The following is a 12,566-nucleotide window of genomic DNA, read 5'->3' as shown; positions in this document are numbered from 1 at the left end:
CCCCCCGCCCCCCCCCCCCCTCGCTACGCCCCTGGATTCTAATAATATATTTATCAGACTAAGATCTAAGCTGCTAACTTTTTTGTTTCATTTAACTCGTTGCATTCTACTTCCACTTTTACTATTTGATAACATTTTATCAATAACTTTACAACCTGCTATTTACACGTACATTGCCAGAGTGGAAAAGTCACACACTTTTTGCAAAGGCGTGGTTTACCAGGTCTTGAAACAAATATTTAGTATTAATAATATTTTATTTTTTCTCATTGCTATTTGGAAAAAAAAAAAACGTTTAGAATAAATGCTACAGGAATTTCTCTGGTATCCAGAGATATTCCACTTAGATTTATGTAGAAAATTTAGTCATTCGCTGCACAGTTATCTGAATGTATTACTTCTACATCTCAGGCCCCCTCTCAGCGCCAACGCCGTGTGTAGAAGGCTTCTGCACCAGAGCCCCCCTCAGCTCCTGCCCAGACCCCCCCCCCCCCTCAGCTCCTGCCCAGACCCCCCCCCCTGCCCAGACCCCCCCCTCAGCCCCATCCCAGACCCATGGCATCAGGTGACACAGCGAACACGCCCGAGGGGAGTCGAAGCTTCCTGGTGGACGAGGCTGCCTTCGAGGAGAGGTTCCTGCGCTGTGGGGTGTGCCACGAGAAGTTCGACCAGGCGGAGCACACGCCCAAGTCCCTCCCGTGTAACCACACATTCTGCACCACGTGCTTGACCCAGATATACGACCACGCCAACGGACAGCCCGAGAACACCGAGTGGGTGTATCGTCTGCGACAGATGGACGGGCTGCTCAAGTGCCCGACATGTCGTGTGGAGATACACCTGCAGCGTGACGACATCACAGAGCTGCCCAACGACCACAGAATATTCCAGATGACGGACTTCATCTCGCAGGCCATGGCCAAGACGTCGAACCTGTGCGCCAAACACGAGAGTCAGCCTCTGAACTTCTTCTGCAAGAAGTGCATGACGCCCATCTGTCGGGACTGCACCGTCCTCGACCATAAGGAGACAGATGGTCACGTCATCATAGACTTGGCAGACGCCATGCGAGAGAACTCCGCCGTGTTCACGGACGTTGAGAACAGAAGCAAGCAGTACCTGGAGAAGATGAAGCGAAGGTCTGACCACCTGGGCAACGCCTCCAAGCGGCTGGACATGCTGGAGAGGAAGCTCAAGCAGCAGGTCCGCGAGAACTTCATCGAGTACAAGCTGCTGCTAGACAAGAGACAGGAGTACCTCAACGCCACCATCAGCCAGATCATCAAGGAACACAAAACTAAAATCAACAACCAGTTTGCTAACATCTGTGGCCATGGGACAGAACTCCAAAAGTTGTACGATCTGTTGAAAGCGTCCAAATCAAGCAACGACATCCGCAAAATCTTAAGCATCTGTCAGCAGATCAAAGACAGAGAAGATGTTTTCAAGGAGTCGGCCACTAAAGACGACACGGAACTCTTTCAGTCGTGCGAGTTCGAGGCTGTGAACGAGGGCACTTTTCTCTCTGACTTGAGTGGCCTTGGGGAGGTGAGGAGCAGGGCTGACCCCGGCCTGAAGCTGACGGTCAGCGTTAAGGAGCTGCAGGACTTGGAGCAGGAGCAGGAGAGGGAGCGTCAGAGGTACAGGGAGCTTTTTAGTCCTGAGATAGGTGAGTAATTGTTGTCTGTGTGTGTGATTGTGGGGTGAAGAACCACAAGTTGTGAGGGTACAGGTTGAAGAAACCGCTGCTCTACCAAACAGAGATTTTCTTCCAGGCATCTCTTCGGGGGGGGGGGGGGGGGCTTAGCCCCCCTCCCCCGAAGAAAGTCTACCCCCCCCCCCCCCCCCGAACGAGATGGAATTTATATAGCACAAATAAATATACTTTTACTATTGTCCGCCCCTCCCCCCGGAGAATGTTGGCCGCCCCCCCCCCCCCCCCCCCGAAAATATCAAGTGCCCCCCCCCCCCCCCGGAGAAAAAAATCTGGAAGAAACACTGCAACCAAATGTGATAGTGACAGTTCTACCACCAAATGTGATGCAAGGCTGCAGAAAGTTTGATTCTATATATAACTGTAATAAACATACGGTAAATATTCTGCCTTCGTGGGTCGCCTCTTCTTATGTACGCCCGGTACAGTATGGAATCAACACAAAAGGCCCAATTAAATATAATACAGTTGTTTATTTACACTTGACATCGTCTCCTACCACAACTACGTCTTACATATAACTATCTACTAACACTATCTAACTACAACTAACACTAGACTTCTCCCTACACGCTCCCATGACCACCTCTAACACTATCCACATTCTAACTCCTATACCTTTCCTCTAGCGCTACCTATCTCCAACCCACGCTTCAGTGGTCATTTGACACGTCATCTCCTGCAATTCTGTTGGTCCACCTGACTACGTTATGCTCTGTTTCTGCTGTCTTCTGCTTGACCTCATCACAACCTGGTAGCTGCTTGTTTTGTTACTTGAACTATGTCAGGTCACAGCGGTCACTGTAGCTAGATTGTCTCAGTGTTTAGCTCAATAAAATGTCTCCAATATAGGTTATCATCAGATAGAGCCAAGTTTTTAGCATTAGATTAGAAAAGTTTTTGTTGTATGATTGTGTTACCCAGTTTTAGCATTAGATCTGAAAAGTTTTAGTTGTATGCTTGTGTTACCCAGTTTTAGCATTAGATTTGAAAAGTTTTTGTTGTATGCTTGTGTTACCCAGTTTTAGCATTAGATCTGAAAAGTTTTTGTTGTATGCTTGTGTTACCCAGTTTTAGCATTAGATTTGAAAAGTTTTTGTTGTATGCTTGTGTTACCCAGTTTTAGCATTAGATTTGAACAGTTTTTGTTGTATGCTTGTGTTACCCAGATCGTCAAGCGAGTCATCCAATGACGGGTGATGACCCGGATGATGACGATGAAGACTTGGACTACCACGAGCGGTTCTTACCAGGCAGCATCCTGGCCGAGCTGTTTAGCAGCCAAATACTCACGGCAGACGACGAGGGCGGGAGGAGGGAGGAGGGACGAAACTCTGCCAGACGAAGCACGAGACACGGGAGGCGACCACGTGACACCAACAGTTCACAGGTAAGAGGTGGATAGTGCATGCGCGGTTTATCTCAATTTGACTTCATAGCCCACTGCACCCTTGTAAATCACGTGACACCAACTCTATCAAACTACATCTACGTTCCCCATGTAAACAATGTTTACATTATCGAATGTCCTCATGACACGTCTATACAGCCACATGTCCATTGCTCGTGTCTAAAAGGTCACAGGTCGAATGTTGACGAGTAAAGTCACATTCCCAATGTTTATTTCCAAAGGTCACATTCCCAATGTTTATTTCCAAAGGTCACATTCCCAATGTGTATTTCCAAAGGTCACATTCCTAATGTTTATTTCCAAAGGCCACATTCCCAATGTTTATTTCCAAAGGTCACATTCCCAATGTTTATTTCCAAAGGTCACATTCCCAATGTGTATTTCCAAAGGTCACATTCCTAATGTTTATTTCCAAAGGTCACATTCCTAATGTTTATTTCCAAAGGTCACATTCCTAATGTTTATTTCCAAAGGTCACATTCCCAATGTTTATTTCCAAAGGTCACATTCCCAATGTTTATTTCCAAAGGTCACATTCCCAATGTTTATTTCCAAAGGTCACATTCCCAATGTTTATTTCCAAAGGTCACATTCCCAATGTTTATTTCCAAAGGTCACATTCCCAATGTTTATTTCCAAAGGTCACATTCCCAATGTTTATTTCCAAAGGTCACATTCCCAATGTTTCTTTCCAAAGGTCACATTCCCAATGTTTATTTCTAAAGGTCACATTCCCAATGTTTCTTTCCAAAGGTCACATTCGTAATGTTTATTTCCAAAGGTAACATTCCCAATGTTTATTTCCAAAGGTCACATTCCCAATGTTTATTTCCAAAGGTCACATTCCCAATGTTTCTTTCCAAAGGTCACATTCCCAATGTTTATTTCCAAAGGTCACATTCCCAATGTTTCTTTCCAAAGGTCACATTCGTAATGTTTATTTCCAAAGGTCACATTCCCAATGTTTATTTCCAAAGGTCACATTCCCAATGTTTATTTCCAAAGGTCACATTCCCAATGTTTATTTCCAAAGGTCACATTCCCAATGTTTATTTCCAAAGGTCACATTTCCAATGTTTATTTCCAAAGGTCACATTCCCAATGTTTATTTCGATAGGTCACATTCCCAATGTTTATTTCCAAAAGTCACATTCTCAATGTTTATTTCCAAAAGTCGAGGTCACATGCCCTATGTTTATTTCCAAAGGTCACATTCCCAATGTTTATTTCCAAAGGTCACATTCCCAATGTTTATTTCCAAAGGTCACATTCCCAATGTTTCTTTCCAAAGGTCACATTCCCAATGTTTATTTCCAAAGGTCACATTCCCAATGTTTCTTTCCAAAGGTCACATTCGTAATGTTTATTTCCAAAGGTCACATTCCCAATGTTTATTTCCAAAGGTCACATTCCCAATGTTTATTTCCAAAGGTCACATTCCCAATGTGTATTTCCAAAGGTCACATTCCTAATGTTTATTTCCAAAGGTCACATTCCTAATGTTTATTTCCAAAGGTCACATTCCTAATGTTTATTTCCAAAGGTCACATTCCCAATGTTTCTTTCCAAAGGTCACATTCCCAATGTTTATTTCCAAAGGTCACATTCCCAATGTTTCTTTCCAAAGGTCACATTCCCAATGTTTATTTCCAAAGGTCACATTCCCAATGTTTCTTTCCAAAGGTCACATTCCCAATGTTTATTTCGATAGGTCACATTCCCAATGTTTATTTCCAAAAGTCACATTCTCAAAGTTTATTTCCAAAAGTCGAGGTCACATGCCCTATGTTTATTTCCAAAGGTCACATTCCTAATGTACACCTCCAGTGCTAATGTTCGAGGTTCGCATGCCCAAAAGTCATAAACCCAACGCTTATAGGTCACAAAGCTAAAATGTCTTAAAAACTCTTGACTGAAGGTCACACGTCTGAAGGTCATATATCTTGTTTGTTTCTCCCGCCCCAGGTGTCCATGTTGTTTGGTCAGACCCCAGAAGGTGTGAACCCGCTGGCCCGGGGGTCAGCACCAGCTGCCCTGAGACCCGAGGCTGGCCCTCAGACACACCGGCACAGGTTGGTCTACAACCCTACCATATTACGGCACCATCTGCAGTAGACACACCGGCAAAGGTTGATCTACAACCCCACCATAATACGGCACCACCTGCAGTAGACACACAGACACAGGTTGGTCTACAACCCCACCATAATACGGCACCACCTGCAGTAGACACACAGACACAGGTTGGTCTACAACCCCACCATAATACGGCACCACCTGCAGTAGACACACAGGCACAGGTTGGTCTACAACCCTACCATAATACGGCACCACCTGCAGTAGACACACAGACACAGATTGGTCTACAACCCCACCATAATACGGCACCACCTGCAGTAGACACACAGGCACAGGTTGGTCTACAACCCTACCATAATACGGCACCACCTGCAGTAGACACACAGGCACAGGTTGATCTACAACCCCACCATAATACGGCACCACCTGCAGTAGACACACAGGCACAGGTTGGTCTACAACCCCACCATAATACGGCACCACCTGCAGTAGACACACAGGCACAGGTTGGTCTACAACCCCACCATAATACGGCACCACCTGCAGTAGACACACAGGCACAGGTTGGTCTACAACCCCACCATAATACGGCACCACCTGCAGTAGACACACATGGACACTGGCATAGACTCGTCCAGATGGGCATTGAATGGACTCGTCCAAATGGACACTGGCATAGACGCAACTTCCCTGGTCACTGAAATGAACTACAAAACTGACCAGACACGAACATTGAGAAGAGTGAGTTTTAAAGCAACTGTGATCAAATTGTGTCAAACATTTTGACAAGAGCTAGATAATAGGCTTGAAAAGCTGATTCCAAATTTGTGTTGCCAAAAAGCACAATTTTCAACCAAAATTGAATATTTTAAAACATTTGTGTAATAATACAAATTTACTACAAAATTTTATTAAGGCTAGAAATAGTCAATTAAATAATTACTAGTAATATAAAAGTAATTTAGCAAACACTTTTATTTTAAATTTTGATTAGTAGAGTCAGGGTGTTATGGTGATTGGGGATGTTATATTAATAAACAGCTTTAATTTTTACTAATGTTAATAATTTTTTTTGGCATGCCATATTTTTTAAAGATTTAAAAAAATATTAGAATGATAACAGAATTTTCATGCCTATTGACTGACATAATGTTAAAAAAACTAGACCCATGGTAATGATGCAATGGAAACCTTTATATAAAAAGACACATTATCTCTATGGAAGGAAAATTTTAGCTTCATTGATAATCTTTACAATGTGGACATTTTTTTTAATGAAATGTAAATGTTTTGCAGGTTGCATATTTTGTTTGTCTAGATATTAAATGTGAGTGCCATATTTTGTTTGTCTAGATATTACATGTGAGTGCCATATTTTGTTTGTCTAGATATTAAATGTGAGTGCCATATTTTGTTTGTCTAGATATTACATGTGAGTGCCATATTTTGTTTGTCTAGTCTAGATATTAAATGTGAGTGCCATATTTTGTTTGTCTAGTCTAGATATTAAATGTGAGTGCCATATTTTGTTTGTCTAGTCTAGATATTAAATGTGAGTGCCATATTTTTGTTGTTTTTAATAAAGCGGGAGATATCTCCCCTAAACGATCCTGTATTTTAAGTTATTAAATTGTGTTGAAAAAAGGACTTCGCTACACACCAAATGAATGCAAACGATGTGTGAATAATACTGGCAGAAAATTAGTGCTTGATTAAGGAAAACTTTGATTAAGTTTTAAAAATTGTATTAAACATTTGACGTCACAAAACACTGTCACCCAAGTTTAGACCTAAAAAGTAAAAAGTTTGAAAGAAATCGATTGTAGAAGTGGTCTAAATTTTGCTCGCAAGTTTTCGCCCAGGGCGGACGGTAAAGAGACGAACCAAGGTGAATAAATTCTTACAAAAAAAAAACAAAAAAAAAAACAACAGAAGTAGCGAAAAAAACTTCTTCCGGTCAACGGAAATAAAGCAAAATTTGTCAAATATTAGCGAATAAGATCTTCTAGCTACGCCAATAATTTCTTCCATCTACCTACAACAGTTGTATTGTTACCGGTAATTTAGAAACCAGAAATAAAGTTAAGTACCACTTCAGGATATCAGCGGTAACTCAAAGATTTAAAGTAATCCAAGGATAAAATCTTATATATGACATTTCTGTTACCTCTATGACACAGTACAGTAGGCCTCTCACTTCCTTTTACAAAAAAAAATAATTTAAATTCGATATAAACCATCGCATGTTATGTAATACTTAAGTGACATGTCGTCCACTAAAATTTATACGGTGTTGAAATATTGTTTTTTTTTTGAGAAACCGGAAGTAGAGTAAGTGTGTGTGTGTGGGGGGGGGGGGGGGGGGGGAGGGGAAGAGGGGGGAGAAATGGGACGAAGATTTTACTTCTCTACAAAAAAAAATGTGTTGTCCCCCTTGATCTGTAAATACAGACTTATCCATTCATTAAAATAAGCGATTGCTTAAGGCTCGTCGTAGTTGTTAACACTCTGGGTAGTAAATGTCTGCTTAAATGACACCAAATGTAATTGTCATCATATTGATGAGTTGTGGGACAGGGGTGGTGAGATGTGGGGCAGGGGTGGTGAGATATGGGATTGTAACTCAAACGTTACTTAATTTACAGTGTTTAGACAGACAGACGGACGGACGGACGGACGGACGGACGGACGGACGGACGGACGGACGGACGGACGGACGGACGGACAGACAGACAGACAGACAGACAGACAGACAGACAGACAGACAGACAGACAGACAGACAGACAGACAGACAGACAGACAGACAGACAGACAGACAGACAGACAGACAGACAGACAGACAGACAGACAGACAGACAGACAGACAGACAGACAGACAGACAGACAGACAGACAGACAGACAGACAGACAGACAGACAGACAGACAGACAGACAGACAGACAGACAGACAGACAGACAGACAGACAGACAGACAGACAGACAGACAGACAGACAGACAGACAGACAGACAGACAGACAGACAGACAGACAGACAGACAGACAGACAGACAGACAGACAGACAGACAGACAGACAGACAGACAGACAGACAGACAGACAGACAGACAGACAGACAGACAGACAGACAGACAGACAGACAGACAGACAGACAGACAGACAGACAGACAGACAGACAGACAGACAGACAGACAGACAGACAGACAGACAGACAGACAGACAGACAGACAGACAGACAGACAGACAGACAGACAGACAGACGGACAAACGATAATAATTCTTCCTCACTACTCTGTACACCAGAAAGTAAAAAAGTATACCGACGAAAAAAAGAACTGTAACTAGCTTTGCTTAAACGTAAATACGGCACATTTTTTTTTAGAACTGATTTAAATAAGGGAATTTTTTCAACCCCCCCCCCCCTCTCCACTCCACTGTTGCAGACGGGTTAAGCCGGGCTCGAATGCTTTGTGACGTCATACCGAAACCTGTCGATTCCTAGAAACCCCAGCTGACACGTAATTTGCGCATGTGCAGTAGTGGAGGTCGGCAATCATAAAGTGGTTCGTTCATTCGGTCCCCCACACTTGCCCCACACAACAGCAGACGACACAACAAAAGTGTGTGTGATTAGGAGCTGATTTTGTATTCGTTGATTCATTACTGTAAGTAAACTTTATTTGGTAACTTGAAAATTAAACGTGTGAATGTCTGAGTATGTGGGCATGTCAGTGTGTGTGTGTGGTGTATGTCTCTGTGTGTGTGTGGTGTATGTCTGTGTGTATGTGTGTGGTGTATGTCTCTGTGTGTGTGTGGTGTATGTCTGTGTGTATGTGTGTGGTGTATGTCTGTGTGTATGTGTGTGGTGTATGTCTGTGTGTGTATTTACGTGTGTATGTTTTTGTATGCATGTGAATGTCTGTGTATGTGTATGTATGTGTAAATGTGTGTATGAATGTGTATGAATGTGTGTGAGTGAGTGTGAGTGTGTATGAGTGTGTATGAATGTGTGTGAGTGAGTGTGAGTGTGTATGAGTGTGGATGAGTGTGTGTGAGTGAGTGTGAGTGTGTATGAGTGTGTGTGAGTGAGTGTGAGTGTGTATGAATGTGTATGAGTGTGTATGAGTGTGTATGAATGTGTATGAGTGTGTGTGAGTGAGTGTGAGTGTGTATGAATGTGTATGAGTGTGGCATTAGACAGTCTCCACACTGTCTTGGTAAGGTCTACCCCATACCTGCTACTATCTTTTGTTATTCCTGTTTAGAGGTTATTCCTGGTTAGAGGTTATCCCTTGTTGTTTTTTATTGGTTAGCTCTAGGATTAAGTCATAAAAATGGTTCATTCAATGTTGGCGTAACAGTTAGTGTTAGGGTGAGCGTTATGATTAGTGTTAAGGTTAGTGTTAGGTTTAGCGTTACAGTTAGGGTTAAGTTCAAGTGGGTGATATTTATGATTTGGCTAATTAATATTACGATAAAAGTGAAAATTAATTAAACTCTCATAATAGCGTACCATTATACCATCATTGTACCATCCTTTGAGAATAATGATACCATCATTTAACCATCCTTTGAGAATAACAATACCATCATTAAACCATCCTTCGAGAGATGCTCCAAGTCTAAATGAAATATTTTGGTTACTTCCAGGACACCGCCCCCACTCCCCCCCCCCACCCTGCCCCAACAATGGAGGGACCAATGCTGAACGCCCACACGGAAATGACGCTGTCCAAAGATCTGGAGGAGACCTTCCTTACCTGCAGCATATGTGGAGAGCCGTTCAACCAATCAGATCGCTCGCCCAAGCTTCTCACCTGCAACCACACCTTCTGCCAGATGTGCTTGGTGACCCAGTCGGGAGGTCGGGGTGACCTGTACTGCCCCATGTGCCGGGCGGTCACCCACCTGAGCGGTGACGTCTGCAAGCTGCCGGTCGACCACAAGGTCAACCAGATCAGAGACTGTGTGGACGACATCAAACATCAGCAGAAGAACATCTGCCCCCAACACGAGTTCCAGTACCTGAGTTTTTTCTGCCAGAAATGTTTCGTGCCCGTGTGTCGGGACTGTACGGTGCTCGACCACACAACGGACAAAGGTCACGTGATCTGTGACGTCAAGTCCGCACTCAAAAGCTACTCGGACTTGATGGACGCCGCTGAGAAAAGCGCCCAACTGACCCTCGAGAAGATGGCCGCCGAGAAGGAGAAACACGAGCAGGAAGTGGTTGCCATGGAGAACATGAAAGAGGAAGTGACGAATGAAATCGTCGCCAAGTTTAGCGAGCTCCATCAGTACCTCGAGCAGCGGCAGAGCAGTCTGATCGCTGAGGTCAACACGTTCGTGGACCACGCTACAGCAGGCGAGCAGACGAGAGGGGAGATTGTTGGCGCCAAACGCCGTCAGCTAGAGGACCTGCTGAAGGAGTTTCAGGCCAGCCGGCAGAACAAGGTCACGGCCAAAATATTCCGGGGTCTCCGACAGATTAGAGAAGTCAGTGAGGCTCATCTAGAGCTGCTAGATATCCTACAGGACCCTGACAAACGCTGCTCGTTCGAGGCTTGTAAAGAGGAGGAGCTTATTTGTCATTTGACGGACTTTGGTGAAGTTCGTGCCGCGCTAAAAACAGACATGGTTAAGCCAGGGGATCAGAACTAGAGGTAGGTTTGTTGGGGGGAGGGGGGTGTCAGGCTAGAGGGGGCTTTGTTGGGGGGAGGGAGTTCAGGCTAGAGGTAGGTTTGTTGGGGGGGGGGGGGGGTGTCAGGCTAGAGGGGGGTTTGTTGGGGGGAGGGGGGTGTCAGGCTAGAGGGGGGTTTGTTGGGGGGAGGGAGTTCAGGCTAGATGTAGGTTTCGTTACTTGATTCAGTTGCTTTTTACAAGCTTTTATTAAGTTCACAACGTATGTTTGTTTGTATGTTGTTTTTTTTTTGTTTGTGGGTTTGTGGCAAATTTGTAACTCAATTCTGACCCACTTCTAATGCAGCGATTTCTAGATACGATCCACTCTAGTGACAATACGAGTCCATCTATTTTTAAAAAAAAATTTAATTAGATGTTTAATTAGTCATTAAAATTAATTGAAATGGTTCGGCACTAAGAGGAGATAACAAAATATTAAATCACTCGATAGATTTCTTTATTTAATTCCAGAATTTGTTTAAAACAAATATTTTAGTTGTGTCGACTTCATAAATTAGGAATCCCTCAGAAGTAGAAAATAGAACAAATATAAAAAACCTTTCTAATAGCAAGCTTTTAAATGCACTGAAAATAGGAAAATAAAATACATTTGCTTTCGTTAGTAAAATCTTTGGTCGCTGGTGAAATCTTTTACATATTTTAGCGACAAAACTTTTATGAGAGACAACAAATTAGTTTTATTTTCTTATTTTCAGTGCATTTCAAAGCTTGTTTCTATAAATATTTTTTATATTTGTTTTATTACCAGTTGATGTTATCAATGAAACGTAATTTACACACTTTGTTTTACTAGACTTATTGTGTGTTGTATTGGATGTGTTCAGTTGTTGTATGTTGTATTGCTTGTTATGTTGTTATCGTATGTTGTATGTTGTATTGCTTGTTATGTTGTTATCGTATGTTGTATGTATTATGTTGTTATCGTATGTTGTATGTATTATGTTGTTATCGTATGTTGTATGTATTATGTTTAGCTGACTAACTCTGCAATAACACGGGCGGCCATATTTGAACTTTGACCTTTCTATTTCAGCACTATTCTATGCGGGCTGAACGTCGTTGTCAAAGGCGGAACCATTTCTTCCTAGCGTCGCTTTTTTGGATGTGTGAGACACCACCACACCGACCTACCACCACCACACCGACCTACCACCACGGGGTCGGGTTGTAAAGTAAGGGAGGTGGCTGTGGGGAAAGAAAACACACATTTAAAATTAAAAAAAAAATATTCAACGTGTATGTTCCGACAGGTCAATCGCCAATCACCTTGAACTTACCGAGGTCACCCCGACCTCAATCAAACTTTACCTGAGATCGGCGTGTCTGTCTGCCGTAGGCCCATACTGCTTGTTGTCTACGTGAGTTTGGTACAGCGCGTCGGTGGTGTAAAGGTTAGCATGGTTGCCTTCCAAGCAGTCGATCCGGGTTCGATTCCCGGCTGACGCAAGTTGTTTTTTAAAATAATACCTTAACAGTTGTCGATCAAATCTGTATTTCTCACAGTGATCTGGTGATCTGGTGACCTGATACCACATCATTACAGCCGCACGTATTATTTGTGTAATCTTGTTTTGGTGTGTTTACATTTTTGTAGTGCATTGAAATGAAAATAAATGAAATATATTTGTATCTAGAGTACGTATTTTTTCTTTTTCTATTTCA

The 12,566-nt window shown here is 42.9% G+C and overlaps 1 protein-coding gene and 1 non-coding gene across 2 annotated transcripts; both read left to right on the top strand.

Annotated features, from left to right (window-relative positions):
• The first annotated feature begins 536 nt into the window (after positions 1–536).
• Positions 537–12,533, top strand: LOC131938658 (uncharacterized). The gene is made up of 5 exons (XM_059296779.1): positions 537–1,669; positions 2,884–3,104; positions 5,091–5,237; positions 9,852–10,864; positions 11,938–12,533. Exons 1-4 carry the CDS (start codon positions 556–558, stop codon positions 10,860–10,862), a joined length of 2,493 nt encoding a protein of 830 aa, XP_059152762.1. The 5' UTR covers positions 537–555; the 3' UTR covers positions 10,863–10,864; positions 11,938–12,533.
• Trnag-ucc (transfer RNA glycine (anticodon UCC)) lies at positions 12,279–12,350 on the top strand. The gene has a single exon. It is a non-coding gene; the product is annotated as a tRNA-Gly (tRNA).
• Positions 12,534–12,566: the final 33 nt, after the last annotated feature.

This window comes from Physella acuta, unplaced genomic scaffold (genome assembly GCF_028476545.2).
Source record: "Physella acuta isolate Inbredline_101_S28 unplaced genomic scaffold, ASM2847654v3 ptg000017l, whole genome shotgun sequence".
NCBI lineage: Eukaryota > Metazoa > Mollusca > Gastropoda > Physidae > Physella > Physella acuta.
The sequence above is the reverse complement of the archived record's forward strand: the minus strand, read 5'-3'. Positions and strand labels throughout refer to the sequence as shown.